General features: G+C 43.7%; 1 protein-coding gene across 1 annotated transcript in view; it reads left to right on the forward strand.

Annotated features, from left to right (window-relative positions):
- The window catches only part of HECW1 (HECT, C2 and WW domain containing E3 ubiquitin protein ligase 1), a 260620-nt gene that overhangs the window by 136772 nt on the left and 103403 nt on the right, over positions 1-20445 (forward strand). The window contains exons 6-10 of the mRNA XM_027123988.1: positions 2065-2207; positions 5479-5579; positions 7213-8496; positions 13270-13371; positions 18257-18407. Coding sequence (XP_026979789.1) covers positions 2065-2207; positions 5479-5579; positions 7213-8496; positions 13270-13371; positions 18257-18407 — 1781 coding nt within the window. The remainder of the gene's footprint in view (positions 1-2064; positions 2208-5478; positions 5580-7212; positions 8497-13269; positions 13372-18256; positions 18408-20445) is intronic.

The following is a 20445-nucleotide window of genomic DNA, read 5'->3' on the forward strand; positions in this document are numbered from 1 at the left end:
AGCTACCTGTTCCTTGCTCTTGTCACTTAGCATTGGAAAATAAGCATTTTCTATCTTATTGTCATTTAATGTGTTATAATTGTAATTGCATATTTAGGTACAATCATAATATAAATTATTGTAATTTAGAAAATTATAAACTATTCTGTTCAATGTGCCTAGCCTATGGTTGAGCTTTTAGGTTAGGAGATCCATTATAGTACACTTCAGAATGGAATTACTAGGCAGAAGAAATGGAAGTTTGGGACCTGAGATAGTTAGGGAGCCTGGATGCTCACAGGCCTCCTTCCCTAGGGGTGGCAGGATTGGCTGGGGTATGTGTCTAGTTGTGACGAAGACTTGGGTTTGAAAGTGAATACTTATTTGCAGGAGGAAAACCCTCCAGAGTTCTCTTTCCTGCTGTCACCGTGGCTGGCAGTGTTAGAGAGTGTGTCTGCTCCATCAGTCTGGCTCCCTGAGTGACTAATGAGCAGAGCCCTCTGCTGGCCCACAATGACAGTGTGAGCAAGGAAAAAACTTTGCTACCATAAGTCACTGAGATGTGGAATTGGGTGGTTACTGCAGCATACCCCAGCCCATACTGACTGGTATGGAGGGGATATTAACATTGGTATGCCTGACATATTTAACCTCTGAAATTAGAAATCAACTAAGGTGAAAAGAATGCTGTTAGGAATTCATCAGAATAAAAGAAAGTAGTTATATATTTTAGCTGTTTCACAACCCTCAATTAAGGGTACTATAACTTTTAATCAACTCCCCCCTCCCAGAGAGTCTGAGCTGGGCAATGAAAATATTTTCCTCTCTCTCCTTTTCTACACTTATTGATAGCCAAGCCAACTTCTGATGATAACAGTCTGCCTTTAATTGTCGTCGCCTTTATTTTCAAAGCCCTACAGTATGCTATTTTAAAAATGAACAGTTTACAACAGAAGGAAAAAGATCTGCTTTCTCTCCCCACCAACCCCACCATGAGCCCACATCCTCAAGTTCAGTTTGGATTGTACCCTCCAGGCATTTTCTCTGCAACTCAAAATACAAACGGAATCCCACTCTTCACATTTTTCTACATCTTGCCTTTTTTCTCTTAATTTGTCAGGTATCATTTCATGTCAGAACATATTTATTTACCTATTTCTTTTGAATGGCAGCAGAGTTCTCTGTTTCAAAAATTAACCGTCCTTCATTTAGCCGGTTTCCTGTTGGTAGGTGTATTTTAAATCTTTCCAGCCTTTTGTAATTGTTCATAATGCTCTGTTGATCATCCTTATAAAAGATATGTATTTTGCACACTTGTACAAGTTAATCCAGAGGGGAAATTCCTAGAAGTAGAATTCTGGGTTGAAGGGAATTTGTAGTTTAAATGCCAAAAAATATTACCAATTCCCGTCCCAAGGGTCCAATCAATTTGCATTTCCATCAATACAGTGTGAGAGTTCTTGTCCCTTCCCACTTTCCAGAAGGCGGTGTATGATCAAACTTTTAAAAATCTCTGCCATTATAGTCATGAAAAAAAAAGGTATTGCATTGTTGATTTGAAGTGCATTTCCTTAATTATAGGTGAGTTTTGCTTGTTCTTTCTTTAAGTAGGTTGATACCTTCAGTCAAGTATGGTGAGGCCTGGGTAGCATTCTTTCCCTTTAAAGTGAGTTGATTTTATTATTTGAATCTCCAAGGATAACCTTATTTTTAGGGAATTCCCTGGCAATCCAGTGGTTAGAACTCCGCACTTCCACTGCAGGGGGCACAGGTTCGATCCCTGGTCAGGGAACTAAGATCCTGCAAGCCAAGTGGCCAAAAAAAAAAAAAAGAAAAGGACCTTATTTTTAAGCACTGAGAAGACATCTCATTGTGACCATTATTCATTTATTGAATAAACAGGGTTCGCAGCATTTCTAAAACCTTGAGATAGATAGATAGAGATAGGTTGAGATAGATAGATAGATAGATAGAGATATTGCTGCTGGGGTGTTTGACAATGACATCACTCAAAGCAGATGGACTGGGGACTGACCAGCTCTCTCACCTTGCAATTAATTGATGCCACATGTTTTTTCATTGCAGCAATTCAGCTTTGTGTCCTTGCCCACTGATGTGCTGGAAATTGAGGTGAAGGACAAGTTTGCCAAGAGCCGCCCCATCATCAAGCGCTTCTTGGGAAAGCTGTCGATGCCCGTTCAGAGACTCCTGGAAAGACATGCCATAGGGTAAACCTTGACCAAGAGCTCAGTATCACTAGGCAACAGCCAGCAGGCCAGGCCCAAGGGAGGCAACAATACAGTCTCATAGAGACTTGAACTGAAAAGGTGGTGCTGTATTTCCTTGGCTTCTCCCATTAATTATGTTGTTGAGCTACAACATTTAATTAAACAGACCCTTCTCTTTCCCCTAGTTTGCGTACCACTGGTTACTTATGCAAGCGAGTAAAAATTCCTAAGACACTATAGTGAAAGAAGCCCTTAATGCAGCATTTTTTCTGTACAGATAGAAATTAAAATTTGTTTTACTACAAAGGATAACATTTCATTCATATGCCTGTCTTGTGTGTAGGATTTAATCATTTGTGACATTTCCATAACAAGATGAAATGCTGGGTTACTAGACCAGAGTGCCTTAGAAAACACTAGTATTTATAGAAAATGCTAGATAATATGTATGAAATTTTAAAAGCGTGAATCCTTATGGTGCAACCACAATTATGTTGCTTGCATCGTTCAGTTGTATATGAGAATATGTTTCTGTGTTTTGTATCTTCTACATTCATGTCCATTCAGGTTCTCATTGAACTCTGTCCAGATAAAATCCTTGTACATAATATGTATTTCCGTAGGTAATGGCAACTATGTTTGAAAACACTAACTCTCTAGTCATAGATATGCCTCAGTGCAATACTTAGAATGATATCAAAGGAATGAGGAAAATTATGCAGAATTTCCAAGGGTCTTAATTTAAAGCTCTTTGGATTTTCAGAAGGACTTTGGAATCACTCACAGTTATCATAAGGACATGTAATCAGAACCTGATAGTGTGTGTGCAGCCGTGTGCACATAGACACGTGTTAATTCTCAAGCCAAAGGGAGTTGACATTTACAAAGCTACAGTCGTGTGTCACACAAGGTGTTTGCATTTTCCACTCAAACAAACAAGCAAAAATATACCTAAAGAATATAAAGCTGTCTGTGGCACATAGAGACTAAATGATTCCAAACTGTTCATTTTTAAAATAGCAAACTGTAGGCCTTTTAAAATAAAGGCAGGGCTTCCCTGGTGGCGCAGTGGTTGAGAGTCCGCCTGCCGATGCAGGGGACGTGGTTTCGTGCCCCGGTCTGGGAAGATCCCACATGCCGCGGAGCGGCTGGGCCCGCGAGCCATGGCCGCTGAGCCTGCGCGTCCGGAGCCTGTGCTCCACAACGGGAGAGACCACAACAGTGAGAGGCCTGCGTACCGTAAAAATAAAAAAAAATAATAAAATAAAGGCAGCTCATGGGACTTCCCGGGCAGTCCAGTGGTTAGGACTCCGCGCTTCCACTGTAGAGGGCGTGGGTTCCATCCCTGGTCGGGGAACTAAGACCCCCCCATGCCATGCTGTGCGGCCAAAAAAAAAAAAAATTTTTAAATAAAGCTCAGAAATCTCCCTCAATCCCTTGGCCTGTAACATCGCAGCCCGCAGCTCTCTGCCTGGCTGTCTGCCTCCCTCAAGTCCTCTACCCATGCCTGCCTCAGCCTCACATTGGAAATATCACCGCTGCCTTGAGCCCTTTATGTAGTGGTCCTGCCTCATGCCCCCAGCTGGATGTAAGCTATCTAAAGGCAGCGGTATGCACTACCTGCTGTGTATCACCGGAAGCACTTTTGACTTGGGAGAGGCTCAAAAAATATTTGTTGATAAAGTGAGTGGAAAGCAAAGGAAAGGAAAACGTGGAAAACAAATGCAAAGCGTGATCAATTTAATTTTTGTCTCACTGTCTGATGGTCTTTAGGCCTCCTCTGATTCCGGCGAGGTTTGGGGTTCAGGATCTCTTATGGTCCTAGTAGACCTACCTCATAATATTGACCAAGGCCCATGTCAATATTGTAGCTCATTCTATTTTCCCTGCATATAATGCTTTATTCAGTGGGCTTCCTAGAAACTCCAAGCATGAAACCAGGGCTTCCCAAATAGAAATACGAAGTCAGTGGATCACTGGGATATATGTTGTTTCATAATGCTGGTGCTTTCTAGGAAGAAACATTAAAACACTACCAGCCAGTGACTTATCTTTTTATTTGAATGTCACAAATGAATAAATGAAGTGAATACAGAATTATCTAAGTAACAGCTGGTTTGGGAATATGTCTTTGTTATTATTGGATAGAGTGGATTTGTTCATTTCTGAATATCCCAAGGTAATCACTCTTCCTATTTAGGCGAAGGTAGGGGACCATGTGCTCTGCTGAAGCTGCATTGTTGATGAAACTATAATAGCAAAGTTTCAGGTTGATTTCTCCCTGGATAATTGTCTTCCTAGTAATTAAAAATTGCCTTGAGTCGGAAGAGGGAATGGTGCCAGAGTCCAGGGTGGAGTTTCAGAGTCTCTCTGTGGGACCCTGGAGTTGGTGTAATCAGAGGTCATGGGCCAGTGGACCCAGCCCACAAGTCTTACTTTGCTCCGTTCCGCAGCAGATCCCTTTCTGAACCACTCCACAGGGTCCCTGGTAACCAGGACAGCATCCTTCCATAGATATTAGATATAGATAGACAGATAGATAGATAGATAGATAGATAGATAGATAGATAGATAGATAGATAGATAATCGCAAGACACGCATCTGCTGCTGGCACTGTTATTAAGGGCATATTTGGAAAATATCACCCTGCACAGGAAAAGCAGCAAAGGATATCCATATCTTTTCTTTTTTTCTTTTTTTCTCTAGAACACAGGTTGGCAAACTTTCTATAAGGAGCCAGAGTAAATGTTTCAGGCTCTATAAGCCATATGGTTTCTGTCCCAGCTATTCAGCTCTGCCATTGTAGCATGAAGTCAGCCCAGACAAGAAGTAAACTTAATAATAAGCAAGGTTGCATTCTAATAAAACTTTTATTTATGGAAACTGAAATTTGAATTTCGTATCATTTTCACATGTCACAAAATACTACTCTTCCTTTGCTTTTTTTCCAACTATTTAAAAATGTAAAAAGCTCATGGCCTTATGGAAACAAGTGATGGGCCAGATTTGGCCCGTGGGCTGTAGTTTCCTGATCCCTGCTTAGGAGTATTCGATAAGGATTTTCTTGAAGGTTTTCATCGCTGTTGAGCAGATGTACTTTCCCATCGTTCCCTTAGGACCATCTCATATGTACCCGAGCAGATCACCACCTCCTAATAGCAGGGCCTCCCTGGGCTGGGCTCCTTCGCCCACTGACACAGAAAGCACACTGCGTGGTCTTTAGGAGGACAGGTATTGACCAGATCTGTGACGGTGTTTGTTTCCTTCTAGGGACAGGGTGGTCAGCTACACACTTGGCCGCAGGCTTCCAACAGATCATGTGAGTGGACAGCTGCAATTCCGATTTGAGATCACTTCCTCCATCCACCCAGGTATTTTCAGCATGTACTTTCATGTGTTGTCCTAGCCGAGTGTCAGAGCGTGGTTCCTTTCCCCAAAATACAATAACCATTGTTCTCTCCAGACATGTCCTAGGTTTTATGGTTCTCTATCCATTTTCTCCATGTGAGGCCTAGAAGCCAGTGATCTGTTCTGGAAGCCAGGTTGCTGTCCCCCTTTTTATGTTTTTTATTTTTATTTTTTGGCCACATCACATGGCTCGTGGGATCTTAGTTCCCCGACCAGGGATCAAACCCGGGCCCCCTGCAGTGGAAGCACAGAGTCCTAACCAGTGGACCACCAGGGAAGTCTCTGTTGTCCCCTGGATTGAGAGGCTCCTCTTCATTCGGTGATCCAAAGGTAGAGGGTTAGGCACTCGAGTGGGAATTGAAAAGAGGCCAACGTGGGTATGGAGCCATGTCTAATTTATCATTTTACTCCCAGCATCCACATAGGACTTGCTCAACAGGTATTGAATCATTACATACATGAGTGAGTGAATGAATGTGATACACGTCATAGTGTTGAACTGTGATTACCCAGTGGATTTTTACAATATCACAGGAAAAATGGAAACTATAAGTTGGACAGAAAACTTGAGAATCATCCCATGTTCAGTTTTTCAGGCCAAAACATATCTCCAAATAAGAATGATGAGATGCCTCTTAATTCCCCTCTTGCTTTTCTCCTACAGGCCCCCTCGTAAGTGTAGATCACACTGAGAATTGTCTGATCCTCCTGGGCCACATTTATAGGTTGCCATTAAAGCTAATACAGCTTCTGAGAATTCAGGGTCTGAAGTTTATCACTGCCCGCTCATCAAACAAAAGTTGCACTTTTCTATGCCCAATATACAAAGCAGATTGTAAGAAAACACTTGACTGTTTCGTCCTTTCAAATCCAGCATTTTCTACATTCTGAGAATAAAACTGACTCTTCCTTCAGTAAGGACAGCTTTACAGTGCACCAGAGAGATTGCTTTTCTTCGATGAGTGAATAGCACTAGGGCTTGAAATGGGAATTCCTATCTGGCAGGGATGCAATAGAGCAACTGGGGGAAGGTAGAGGTAAACCATGACTGCTGCTCCTCGAATGGGTGCTCGGTATGGAGACCTGGTTTATCTTCCACTGCAGTACCTCCATATGTTGGAAACCTTCCAGTCTGAGCCACTGAATGACTGTGGTTGCTCCCATCATTGGCCTTTCCTTCTCTCTGGTCACCTAAGAACCCCGTTCTGCCACCCTGGGGGACCCAGCCATAGTAAACACTCTGAACCAATATAATTAGTCCTGCCTGGAGCCAGCAAGGAACTATAAACCGTGCCCCCCATCTCTGAGGTCTAACATGTAGCAAACATTTATGTGCCTAGAACTGGGGTAATGCTAGGCTTTGGGCATTTTAACCAAAACATGAAGTTCCTTGAAACAGAATTCTCAAATATATCATGACTGCAAGTAGTCCTTAACATAAGGAGAACTCATTCTTGCAGTATTTTTAGCAGAGCTTTGACCAATGGGAAGCCCTCATCAACCCCTACATCCAATATCCTAAGGCAGAAATCCCTAGGATGGCTCAGTCCCCCGGAGCAGGCTAACACTACAGTGACATTTTCTTCTTGTCTGCAGATGATGAGGAGATTTCCCTGAGTACCGAACCTGAGTCTGCAGAAATTCAGGACAGCCCCATGAATAACCTGGTGGCAAGCAGCCATGGGGAGCCCCCTTGCACTAATGCACCAGAGCCCTCGGGGACCTCAGGGCCAGAGCAGCTGAGCCAGGGCAGCGCGGTGGGCCCTGCAGGGAACGAGAGCCTGGAGCTTGCCAATCCGGTTGAGGCCGCCGCAGGTACCACGGAGGCAGGAGATGATGGCACGGTCTGTGTGAGACCTGAGGCGGCTGGGGAGCTTCTGGCCCCCTGGCCAGAGGACACGGAGCCCGCCCTGAGCGCGGAAGAACTGGCCGAGCGGCTGGACCTGGGCGGGGAGGCGGCCCTGCCCGGGCTGCTGGAGGACGGTCGAGCCCCGGGCAGCCCCGGGGAGCCAGTGGCCCAGGAGGCGGCGACAGAGAGCCGGGCTGGCGGGCAGGAGGAGGACAGGCTGCAGCTGCGGGCTTCGGTGAAGAGGAAGAGCAGGCCGTGCTCCCTGCCTGTGTCCGAGCTGGAGACGGTGATCGCGTCCGCCTGTGGGGAGCCCGAGACGCCTCGGACCCACTACATCCGCCTCCACACGCTGCTGCACAGCCTGCCCTCCGCGCAGGGCGGCAGCGCAGACGACGATGGCGCGGAGGAGGAGGCCACCCTCAAGGATGCCTCGGAGAAGGAGGCACTCAGCGAGGTGGACACGGTCGCCGCCGAGCCGCCTCCCCCGGAAGAGGATGGAGAGGCCCCCGAGGGGGCCACTCCAGGCACAGCGCCCCCGGGCCACTCGGGCTTGGCCAACGGCTCTGTCCCAGGTGGCGACACGCTCCCCAGCACGGGGAGCGAGAGCGACTCCAGCCCGCGGCAGGGCGGGGACCACAGCTGCGAGGGCTGCGACGCATCCTGCTGCAGCCCCTCGTGCTACAGCACGTCGTGCTACAGCAGCTCGTGCTACAGCAGCTCCTGCTACAGCGCCTCCTGCTACAGCCCCTCCTGCTACAACGGCAGCAGGTTCGCCAGCCACACCCGCTTCTCCTCCGTGGACAGCGCCAAGATCTCCGAGAGCACCGTCTTCTCTTCCCAGGATGACGACGAGGAGGAGGAGAACAGCGCCTTCGAGTCGGTGCCCGACTCGGTGCAGAGCCCGGAGCTGGAGCCGGAGTCGGCGAAAGGCGCGGGGTGGCAAGACGAGTCGGCTGCCGCCACCGGGAGCGTGGCCAGAACCGTGGAAGGTCTGGAGTCCCCCGTGGCAGGGCCGAGCAGTCGGAGAGAAGGTTAGACCTCACACCCAGTCAGAGAGAAAATAGGACCACCAGGGGGACGCAGGTCTCGCCAACATGGTTTCAAAACAAGAGGGAGAGGGTCAGTCCCAAATGAGGTTTCTGCAGCAGCTGTGCGTGCCTGTCCTGTACGTACATGTGTGCATGTGTATATGTGTATGTCAGTATTCCAGACTGTGGGTAGCTGACACCCCGCCACTGCCCAGATACACACCAAGAATTACAGCTAGTTGGATGTGAGCGTATAGTTGTATGTGTGCTTCTCGGTTTTAACTAATCACTGGTTATAGGATACGTGTTACCCTCTAGTCTTGACAACAACCAGGGCATCGAGGTTAGTATCAAATGATATAAGCAGGAAAATATCATCAACATTAGGTGGATAATGTGTCAGCATCTGCTGATCCCCAAAACTTATTGAAGATTAGCAGTAAGTTAATATAACTGGAAGAACATTGAGATTACCTGTTTTAGAGTTTAGCTAACCTGTGTGCAAATGGATATGTGTAGCCTACATGTATGTGTCCTGACTTCTGTCTCCTCGATTCTGTTATTGTTGTTGGTTTTGTTTTGTGTTGTTTTGGGGGTCCGGGGGCTATTTTTTCTAATGGAAGGGAAGAATAACATGAATGTGTAAATCGCTTTGTCTCAAGTAAGATCCTAATCCAGTAGGTGCCCCCTTTAGTTTCAAAATGTATTCTGTGTCTTAACCAAAGACCTTCCTTCTTAGTCATGCCTGTGGAATGATATATAAATTTCATTTGCATTTCCGTATCCAGAATTGGGAACCACCTTCCAATCAAGTGACAGTGACATCAAGGGAAATCGTTTAAAAGTCACATAATAATAGGAAATAATTCAGTTGTTTTAAAAGAGAAAGATACAGATTCTGCTATTTTGCTGTTCTCATTTGTTTAAATTAGCCTCCAAACAAAATGCGTTGGTCTTGTCTCTAGACAGCTAGCTAGCTCATCAAGGGCCAGAGTTATAGCATCTTTATGTTTGAATTCTCAGCCCCTAAACAAATGCCTGGCACCTACAGATTTTTTACAGGAACTAACGCGAGCTAAAAAGAAATAATTTTAAGTACTTAACAATGCCCAATTCTACATTTTAGAGAAAGAAGGGGTGAGGGAAAGTGGCACATAGGATAAGGAGAAGCCCAAGGAAATTGGTAATAAAGAGACACAGGGAGGAAAACCATAGTGACATACAATATGGAAAGGCACCCGTGAGTGTGAGAATGGCGTGGACAATTCCTTTCTTCAACAAGGTGGTTTTGAGTCCCTTCTTCGTTCTGAGCCAGATGCTTTGTGCTGGGCACAGGAAGATGGTTCAGCAGTAGATCTGTGTGGAAGGAACTCAATAATTACAATAGAATTGCAAATAAGTATATTACAAGGAGTTTGGGGGATACACCCCTACAACGGCACAACTCGGAGCTGCCAGCGATGTTTAGACCAAAGTTCAGCAAATTTTTTCTGTAAAGGGCCAGATAGTAAAACTTTTAGGCTTTGTAGGTCAAGAGGCAAAGTCAAAACACTCTTCTCACCCAAGGGGTATTTTTAAAAACAGTTTTACCTTCAGAAGTGTAATAACCGTTCTTAGCCCAGAGCCATACAAAAACAAGGCTGGATTCGGAGTTTGTCAACCCGTTGTAGCCAATGGGTATACTTTGACCACCATGGTGGGAGACAGTCCACACACGGGTAATTGAAAATTGACTCAGTATACATTGATATAAAAGCATGTTTAACAACAGCATAAAAAAGACACGGCCCGTGCCTTTGAGGGCCTAACAGTCCAGCAGGGGGAAGCCATCCCCTTAACTGAAAGGACAGGAGGGTGTTTCAGGGCCATAGTGGAAGTCTGTGTTTGTAAAGAAATTTCTCGCTTCCTGAAGTTTTTGCAGATTGTAAACTCGGAAAAAGTTAGGGAGCGCCTACGCGCTTCACTGTGGTGGTTACCAAGGGCAACATGAGGATTCCTGGGAAGGACTGTTGATCTCATGAAAGCTGTGCATACCTTGGCATGTGACATTCTCCAGCCAGTTCTTCTCTCCCTTGGTAGTGCGTCCCCGGGGCTAATGGGATCGGCGTGGCACATCTGTCCCCTACTGGCCACCATGTTTCCAAGAGCACCTGCTCAAAGAAAGCACATAGGCCTGGTGATACGCATGTGTGCTCTCTTCTCCCGTAAGAGTTTCTGCTGCCCCCTCACCGTGACTTTGAAGATTGCAAATTCTTGCCCAAGGTTAGCCAAGGTAGATGTACTATATACATGCCCACGCAGACGAGTCTGTAGCGGTTTGTGGAGGATGTCTTCTTTATCTACTTTTTGCTGCTTTTCCTTCCATAAAAACCTTTTTTTTTTCAATCTCAACATAAAATGGTTTTTTAAAACCTGCCGATCAAATGAAAAAAGTAACGTAATATGATGATGAGCTCAGCCCTGCCATCAGGCTCCCCTGGGTTTACATTCAGTCCCCCCCACTTCCCAGCCATGACACCTTAGCCAAGTTACCTAACTGCTCCAAGCCTCGTGTAAAATGGGTGCAAATGTACAACGTACCCTAAGGGGTTATCGGAAAGATTCAATGAGGTGATTCGTATGAAGCGCCCAGCCCCTCACTGAGTGAGGGTTCCTCCAGGTGGATGAGCAGCGAGACTCCCTTTTAAATTAGAATAAGTTTCCTTCTCAGAAGGTCTAGCGGGTCTGACGCTTGCTTTGTGTTTGAGGCGAAGGGGATGGTGTGGAGCCGCGGCCGCTGGCAGAACAGGATTGCTTGCTTCCTCTGTGCGCTCCATTCAGTCACATCATTGCGTTTGCTTGGGGTTCACAGGCAGGTGGGGTCAGCTCCATTAACTCCAGCAAGCAACAATATTATGTTTCCACTAGCTTGGAGGAGTAATTAACCTGATTGGTTGAATTAATTATGATGAGGTAAGTTTGTTGTGGTGGTTTTTGGTTAAGAAACTAAATTAAAAATGCAGCAGCTGGTGACATAACAACTGTACCATTGTTTTTTTAGTTTCTGACACTAAACATATATAAAGACAAACATGAGTGGGGTATCCACTAAATTCAGAGCCCAGCTTTGAAACAGGAGTCTGTTTGCAAGGAGCTATGTGCTGGCAGGAAGGGCACCTTCCTTGACTGCCCTTAGTCTCCAGGGACCCCAAGAATTTCAGTCACACACCAGAGTTTGCACAAGAAATAATGTTACATATTTAACATTTAAAAGGACCCTTTGTTCCGGAACACATCCCTGTTTTTGTTTTCCAGTTAGCTCTAGGAATTAAATGGCTAAATTAAATCCACCTAACTTCCTTCCTAGCTAATTTCTTTATGTTTTTAAATCCGTTCTGTGGATCTAGAGTGAGAAGAAATAAACATCCTTTCCATGTGTGGACATTCTGGGGAGTATTTTTGAAATTTGAGATCCCACGAAGATCTTAACCACTGTTTTTCACAGTTTCTCTCTTTTTGGCCCGAGGAATAATGGAACACTTGGTATTTGCATGAGCCGTGGAGGGCAGAGGAAGGAAAAGGCCTGACCTTTGTCCTCTGGCCAACAGGGGCTACTGTGAGAAATCCAAGGCGGTGTTAGTCGGGGGTTACCAGTCTGAGAGCTGTCTCGTGGCCTGGGCCCTTCTAGCTCCCCAGAGATCAAGGGCAATTGTCTCTGATTATGTGACCCAAACAGCTGGTGCTGTAGGCCTTCCAAGCACATGGCCAGAGGACATCATGAAATAGGAGCTGCATTGTACAACATTGATCGGTTCATCATAAGGCTGCCTGAGAGCACTGTTAGCTGTGTCTGTTATAACTGAGGGTGCGCATTCTGTGAATATGTTTATTTCTAAAATTTCTCCATGTCTGTCTTTCTTCTTCCGTCTATCCCACTTCTGTGTTTCGAGTTTTCCTGTCTCGGTCTTCCCGCCTCTTATCTACTTCCTTCGTCTCTTGTCTTCTTCCAGAACACCCTGGCTTATCAGATTCTTCCTCAGAATAATCTGGACCAATCACAAGATGCCATAGCTCCGTGGCTCTGTACCCCAGCCCCTAGCTTCCATACTACAAGAAGTTACCTTCCTGGCCCACTAGTTCCTTAACCCCATCTCAGAAAGGCACCAGCTAAGAGTTTCATTCCAAACACAAAATCTCTGAAAGATGGCCTCTGGGTAGCCCTCCGATGAAACCTATCCAAACAAGGAGCTGTCATTTTGCACAGACCCCTTGAACTTTTATGAGACCTTATAAATGCTGCCCTTCCCTCCAAAAGGCCTGTTTCTTTTCCTGGGCTAAACTCAGGCTCTGCTCATTTTCTTTTGTGTCCCTTTCTGATGCCACCTTCCCCTCAAGAAAATCCGGGTGGTTACAGCATCAGAGCCCAATCCTACCTACTGGTCTGTTGCGGTACAGATCACAGCCATGGAGTGTTTGGCTGGTTTTTTTCGAGTTTCTTAAAAAATATAGTTCCCTCTGTTCACTGGCTCATGAATGACTCTGTATGTAGCAAACTGACACAGAAAAAAATCAATTGCCTACTCTTCTTTTTTTTGAATTTTATTTATTTTTTTATACAGCAGGTTCTCATTAGTTATCCATTTTATACATATTAGCGTATATATGTCAATCCCAATCTCCCCAATTGCCCGCTCTTTGGGGTTTTTTCTTGCAGTAGTTTGTTTTACAGTCGTGCTTTTTTGCTGACGTTGCCATGGCAATGAATGAATCTGAATGTCTCGACTATCTTGTCCGTAGGTGAATGTCCTATACTCCATAATTCCCAGCCAGTAAGCCAGCTTCCTTCCTTGAGGCCTGAACATCATCACTACCCAACAATCGATGAGCCTCTTCCACCAAGTAAGCTTTAGTTTTGAAAATCTATGTTCATAACTTCCCATCAAGTGTAAGCAGGTCGGTATGAACTTTGTATATAAACATCCAAACTCTTCCTCCACTCCATACCTCACACTGTGACCAAAAACCAATATGGCTCCTACCATAGAAATTGCTCGGTTGGTTGGTTTTTTCTCGTATGGTTTCAGGATGTGATCTTAACGAGAAAACCCAGTATTTTCAGCACCCTTCAACTTCTGAAATGGAGAGCATTTCTTGACAAGACTTGACTAGGCCTTGCAAACTGTTCATGACCCTTAATTCGCAAATTTTACTGTATTATATTTAAAAGTTTGCAGTTCGAGGTGGAATAATCCTATTGTTCTCCATGGGACCTTTTATGGTTCAAGCATCTCCACGTAATAAAACATTTCAACCCATCAGGACCCATGAACTTGCATTTTCCTTACTCTAATTTGCACCAGTAGGTGACAGCCTCAAATTTTTTCTGTAGTTCTTAGAGGTTTCCAGGCAAAATATCATCTTCAGGGATAGAATTCAATAGCACATTCTCCTGGTAACTGTAATGTGTAATTGATAATTATCTAACTGGTCATTTGAACTTGGGAAAATCAATCTCAGTGACTCAGTTTTCTTAGTTGTAAAGTAAAGCTTTAATTTTCTCATCTGCTAAATGCTAGATTTGGACTAGATAGTCTCTAGATATCATTCCAGTGTAATTTACCCTTATAACATTCCCTTATATGTAACATTTGTAAGAAGGAAGTGACACCCCAGACATTAAATATTCACTTAGCATCAGATATGTTCGTGAATTCTAGAACATCCCTGTTTTGGCTTGGGCTCATTTTTCAAGCAAAGATAACCTTTAAAATTTGATAAATTTTACAAATGCAAAATCTTTCCAGGATGCAGAGAATCAGTGTTTCTTTCCATTCTTTTGCCCGTGCTTACATTAAGCCGTTACAGTTTTGAAAGAAGAAACGTTTATTCCTTAATTCCTCTATTCTTGGCAATGTGATATATTTTACATTTACGCCATTCTTCTTTTCAATTGTAATTTATCAGTGATAAACAGTGTCTTTAATATGTAGAATAACTTAAAGGAATACCGCATTTGTTTGGAGAGACCAAGACAAACATTATGTTCTTTAACTTTTGATCCCTGATTTCTTTTTGATTTATGGATATTCCATAAATGAATAGTAAAATTTCAGTGTCACTGAAGGTACTTCCTACTTAGAAAAATACCTATAGCATGTTCTCTCCAAGAAAGGAACATTTTCCCCACAACAGAAAAACCTATCAGTGGGTGTGTACGTGAATTGGATTGACCCTCAATCCATGCAAGAGTAATAACTAGTTATACATACAGATATTATAGATAATTGAATATAATATATTCTGTTTTAAAGAATTGCTTTATATAAGCTGCTTTTGATAATGAAACAAATTTCTTCCAGATAGGTTTCAATTTTCTGTCCATGTGACACTGAAAAATATTAGAAAAGTTGGTAGTGAAGCTAACAACTGAATTTTCTTAATCTCACATAGTACATGGATGACTTCATCAGATAGTTATTCATTGAATAAGTATTTTTTGAATGCGAGCAAAAAAGGCAAAGATCCCTGCCCTCAAGGAGCTTACAGTCTAGGCTGGGAGAGACAGATAATAAACAGTAAAAAGAATAAATGAAGAAATAGTGCAGCACATTAGATGGTCTTAAGTGCTGTGGGAAAACAAAAGCAGAGCAGGGTAAGGGGAATCTGGAGCACGTGGTGGTGGCTGGTTTGCCATTTTAGATAGGGTGGTCGGGTACACTTCACTTGACAAGGCAACATTTGAAGCTAGACTTAGAAGTGTTAAGAAGGTTATCCACCCAAGTATTGGGGAAGAAGAGCTTTCTGAGCAAACAGAGCGGCCTGCCTGGTGGGTTTGAGAAACAGCAAGAAGGTCAGTGTGTCTGGATGGAGCAGATTTGGGAGCGAGGAAGCAGCAGGAAGAGGTCCGTCTATCGGGGGCCCAGATCCCCTAGGGCCTTGTAGACCACTTAAGGGTTTTGGCTTTTACTGTAGATGAAAGGGGGACGTTGTAGGTTTTTGAGCAGAGACGTGACATTGCCTAACTTAGGACTTAAAAGGTTTTCTGTGTTGGCATCAAATCGTGAGGAGGAAAAATAGAAGCCTGAGACCCAAAATAAGGTTCTTGCAGGTGAGAAACAGTGGTGGCTTGAGCTGGCGGGGAGCAGAGGACGGGGTGAGAAGTGGTCAGATCCTGGCCAGATATTTTGTGGGTAGATTTGCTGAAAGACTGGATGTGGTGTGTGAGATACAGAGAAGGGTCAAGAATGACCTCAAGAGTTTTAACCTGGAAGGATGGAGCTTCCTTTAACTGAGAAAGGAAGAGAAGGCTGCAGATAGAGCAGGTTTGGGTGGGAATGAGCTGAAGCTTGGTTTTGATCGTGTTATATTTGAGATGTCATCCAGGTATCAGTGTTGAGAAGACAGTGAGGTGCAACTGAAGTTCAAGATAAAGGTCTAAACTACAAACATGGTATTGCACTTGTTAATGTAAAAGTACAAATTTACAGGCTTTTCTTGGTCTAGTAATTAAAATAGGATTCATTATTAGGCTCTACATTGTTCTTAGACTTCATGGAAAATATATAGTTTAATATCCGACAAGGCTCCCCAACCACAGACGAATGGACACACATGAATGACTCTAACAGTCCCAAGGTCATCCGTAAAGGTATCATCTTCAGGAGTCTGTTTTGGCATCACAGGGCCAAGTGCATCGGACATGCTGAGGACTGAAGTTCCATTCGGAACCTGTTTTCTTTATGCGATACTGTTTATACAGTATGTGAAAGCAAATTCCTTACAAAGCAACCCAGAAAACACACTTATAATCTCTAATTGCGCTTAGCGATTATTTTCTGATTATTTATAAGAGTTTAATTAGCACTCTGCCTTCCAGGTAGTTAATGTATTGACAAGAGGGCCTAACTGTCTGGCTTGCCATTCTTTTCCGTGAGTGGCTTGGAAATGTTGAAACTCATAGAAATTATTATTATCGCTGCACCATACTTGAGTTATTTTCCTTGGAGAATCTATGAGACCGGAGGCTTGTCTTTGAAGGAATCCTTCCTTTACTGTGGGCACCTGGAGGGCAGGGATGTGTGTTAGTCAGCAATGTGTATGGTCTCTAGTTCATAGTACCAGGAGGAGTTTGTTCAACTGAATTGAGTAACACGATACTCTTCGAAGATTAACGCTCATTCTTTGTTGGATGACAGTCATGTTGGGTTCAAGAAAAAAAAAAACCCAGTTGCTGCTAGTTTGGAAATCACTGAAATTTTTTAATGTTTGGCTCGAGATTAATTACCTAGTAGTTACACAAATATACAATTTCATCAATGAGCTAATTGACATTTACAACAAACAGTTGACAACTGGATCATCTAGTAGTCAATTTTAATCACAACCTTCTAGAATATATTTCTACAATCTGACCACATTTTTTTTTCTTCAATTTGTCTTATAAGTTGAATTTGGTGTTTTCTGGTAGTTTTAGTTTTCCTTGGGCATTATTTGGCAATCCCTCAGGTAAATGTCAGACATAAGCCATCGTGTTCTCAAACAGCTTGAACCGCACACATATCAAACCATAACTATACCAAATATATTGAGGTTTTCATTTTAAAAACAATTGGGAGTTGCTATGTCATTACCTGAATGATACTTTTTCAATAGAATTGTTAAACATCTGACCTACTCCCAAAAGCTATGGCTTTTCTCACTTAAAAGCCTGAATGGTTTTCCTCATTTGCAGTCATTTTTGCTTTTTCTTCTTTAGTCTAACGTAGTTTTCAGCATAACTTTATCACGAAGCTGTTATTTCCACCACAGTTTTACACGTGGAACCTAAAAGCTTTGCGCATCTCTGTACAGCAGACATTGCTCATCTTTTTTTAGCTCAGGTGTGTACGTATGACTTCCAGCTCTCTCAGTTTTGAGCACTTTTTCATCCTATCACCCCAGCCCAGCTCCTACATTTATCATGGACTGTATCATCTATGCTTCCACCTTTTAGTTTGTTGCTGTGCTTAAATTTGAGAAGGAAAGGAATTTAGCTTTATCTTGGGCTCCCTCTACCGTTTGGGATAGTTATTTATCAACAAGGAGATACTCCAAAGCCAGTTAATAGTCGTGATTGGCTTTGTTTTGGTCGAGAGATATTTGGCAGCCACAGGTGGGTTGAACACACACTGTGAATTCACAACTCTAAGGATTGAATGTGTCCATTCTTTCTCTCAAGAGGAATGGCAATCAACTAAGGCTGCTAAGTAGTAGATAGAGGTTATAAGAAGCTGCACGTACATACAGTGCATTTGAGAACTGTAGTCCAACCTGGTTTTAATATGAGGGCCATTATTCCCTTCTGAGCAGCCATCCTCCATCAGATTTAGCAAAGAAAGGATTCTTCCAGCATCAGAGTGTCAGCTCTCACCGGAGGACATTTCCAGTCTTCCAGCTGTCATTTGAGTAGCCAAGAAAATTGACAAGATGGAATTTTTTAAAGGAGGAAATAAACATTCCATTTTCTCTTCAGAAATTGTTAGAATTTTAACACAGGTCATACTTGAGTATCCCCAGTTACTGTTTAAAATGGCCCAGCAGAGCATCTGAGTCCCATGGGCTCTTTCCTGGAATGCCAACTCCATGCCAATGCCTCAGAGGTCACCCAGGTGCTCTGGGCAGTGCTTGGTCTTCAGCAAGTCACCCGTGGTGAGTTCTAACTGCAAAAGACCTGGAAGTGGTGTCTGTTTCACATGGATCCGTAGTTTGTCCTTGATTTTCTTTTTGCCTTTTCGTCACGCGCTAGACTGGGAAGCTCGCATTGACAGCCACGGGCGGGTCTTTTATGTGGACCACGTGAACCGCACGACCACCTGGCAGCGTCCCACATCGGCAGCCACCCCCGACGGGATGCGGAGATCCGGGTCCATCCAGCAGATGGAGCAACTCAACAGGCGGTGGGTGATCAGCGTGCGGTGAGCCCCTGTAAAGCAGTGAAAGGAGGAGGGCAGCTAAAGAAACCCCCTTTTATACTTTCCTGCTCAGATAGTGTGAGGAAACCGCAAAGTAATCAACCCATCCATAGTTAGTACCTGGAAAGCTAGATTTAAAATTTGGTGAGGAGACAAGCTAAGCCTAAGTGTCATTTAAAGACGGGGAATCCTCTTGACGGCCCAGGCTCGAACACAGGTGTTCTTGGCCAAGGGCCCATGGACCACCCCCCACCCAGGTATTCACTGAGGGTGGCAGTGTTCCAGGAACCGTCCAGAAACTATATGCAAAATTATACACGGATGCACGTTTATCTACCAGACTCATACATATCTGTCACAAGATTCTCAAACAGGTCCAGAACCCAAACAGTTTGAAAACATTCCAAGGATAGGTTCAACAGAATACTAAAAGCTGCCTGGAGAAAAAGCTGCCTCATATATCTCTATATTTATGCCTACCCTGGTCCCATAATTGCTATATACTCAGAAATATACATTCTTAAAAAGCTTTCATCATAGAAAGAGAAACATTTAAAGATACTTTTTGAGAATTGTTTTGTCTAAAAACTAGACCCCTTACTAGTTTTTAGTAAGTATGTAAAGATGTCATTTTGTTTTCAACATGCAAATGAAACCCTAAACAGCACCTCTCCCATGCCATAAGCTAGTATGAGCATCATACCCAATATCTTGCTTCTTTAAGACCAGGGCAGTGGCTTTTGGATACTTTTAGTAGCCAGGAATGCAGACTGCAGGCCCAACTTCCTTTGTATCCACATGACGTCTTGCTAGTGTAAAATAAAGGAAAAAGGTGGAGAGGGACTAAAAAGAATAACTAACTGGGTTTGGGGGACACAGCTATTGATAACAAATATCTTTTGAAAGTTAACTGTAGCCTCCAGAAAAAAAAAAAAGTAGACAATTCAGTCCTATTAAAATTGCACAGAAACAAAACGTTGAACTTCTGCTTACTGTTGTAGAGAGAGAAGGATGCTTTAGGTGAAAATCACCAGGGGTTCTTCTATTGCTTGAGCATTTGGAAGACATTTGCTTTCCATTTCTCCCCATCAGTATCTGAGTGTTTTCGGTCATTAATAAGAACCATAACCGGTTTTTATTGGCAGTGTACTTCTCTAGTCATTCCCACAGAAAGAAAGCATATTACGAGGAAGAACATACTAAATATAAATGCACCAAAATCCTTGGGAGTGTCCTTTCATGGTGATTGCAACAAGACTCCTACAACTAAAAATGCAAAGGACACAGCAAGCTCATTTTACATAGAGACTGTGTTCAGATGCCATAGGCAGAAATAGCCTCAGGGTCTGTCTTGCCAGACAGATAAGCTGAAATAATTTACCAGACTAAGAAACACGGAGAGCAGCATCAGTCTATGTCTACAAGAGGTGTAGTTTGAACACTAAAACAAAACAGTAAACCAGAAGCAGAAGTAAACACCTTGACCTGTGACATAAAAATCCTTGGAAGTTCGTTCACGATGTTCAGGTTGTATAATATAAAAATGAGGCCAGGGCTTCCCTGGTGGCGCAGTGGTTGAGGGTCCGCCTGCCGATGCAGGGGACACGGGTTCGTGCCCTGGTCCGGGAAGATCCCACGTGCCGCGGAGCGGCTGGGCCCGTGAGCCATGGCCAAATCCATCCTGAACCAGGCCTCTAGCGAAGTGTACAGGCTTTGATGTGTAAACCCCTGTGCCCTCCAGTGGAGCTGAACATGCTGAGAGAGACCAGACTTTGCTGAATAGCAGGTTGTATTTGCTGCATCCATGTGGACAGATAAAAAGAAAAGGAACTGAGTGATTTGAGAAAGTGCTTATTTCTTGTGAAAAATCCTACCTAGGGAAGGTCAGATAACCTTCAGATAAGTATTCAGGCTCTTCAATGCTTATTTTAACCTATTGCTTTCAAGCATTTAAAGTTTTCCAGTGATTTGGCCTGATAATGGCAGCCACAGAAGGTATACTGTCAGTCCTTTATCCATCGCA

This window comes from Aethalodelphis obliquidens, unplaced genomic scaffold (assembly GCF_003676395.1).
Source record: "Aethalodelphis obliquidens isolate GAN/ISIS:26980383/991018 unplaced genomic scaffold, ASM367639v1 scaffold27, whole genome shotgun sequence".
Taxonomy (NCBI): Eukaryota; Metazoa; Chordata; class Mammalia; order Artiodactyla; family Delphinidae; genus Aethalodelphis; species Aethalodelphis obliquidens.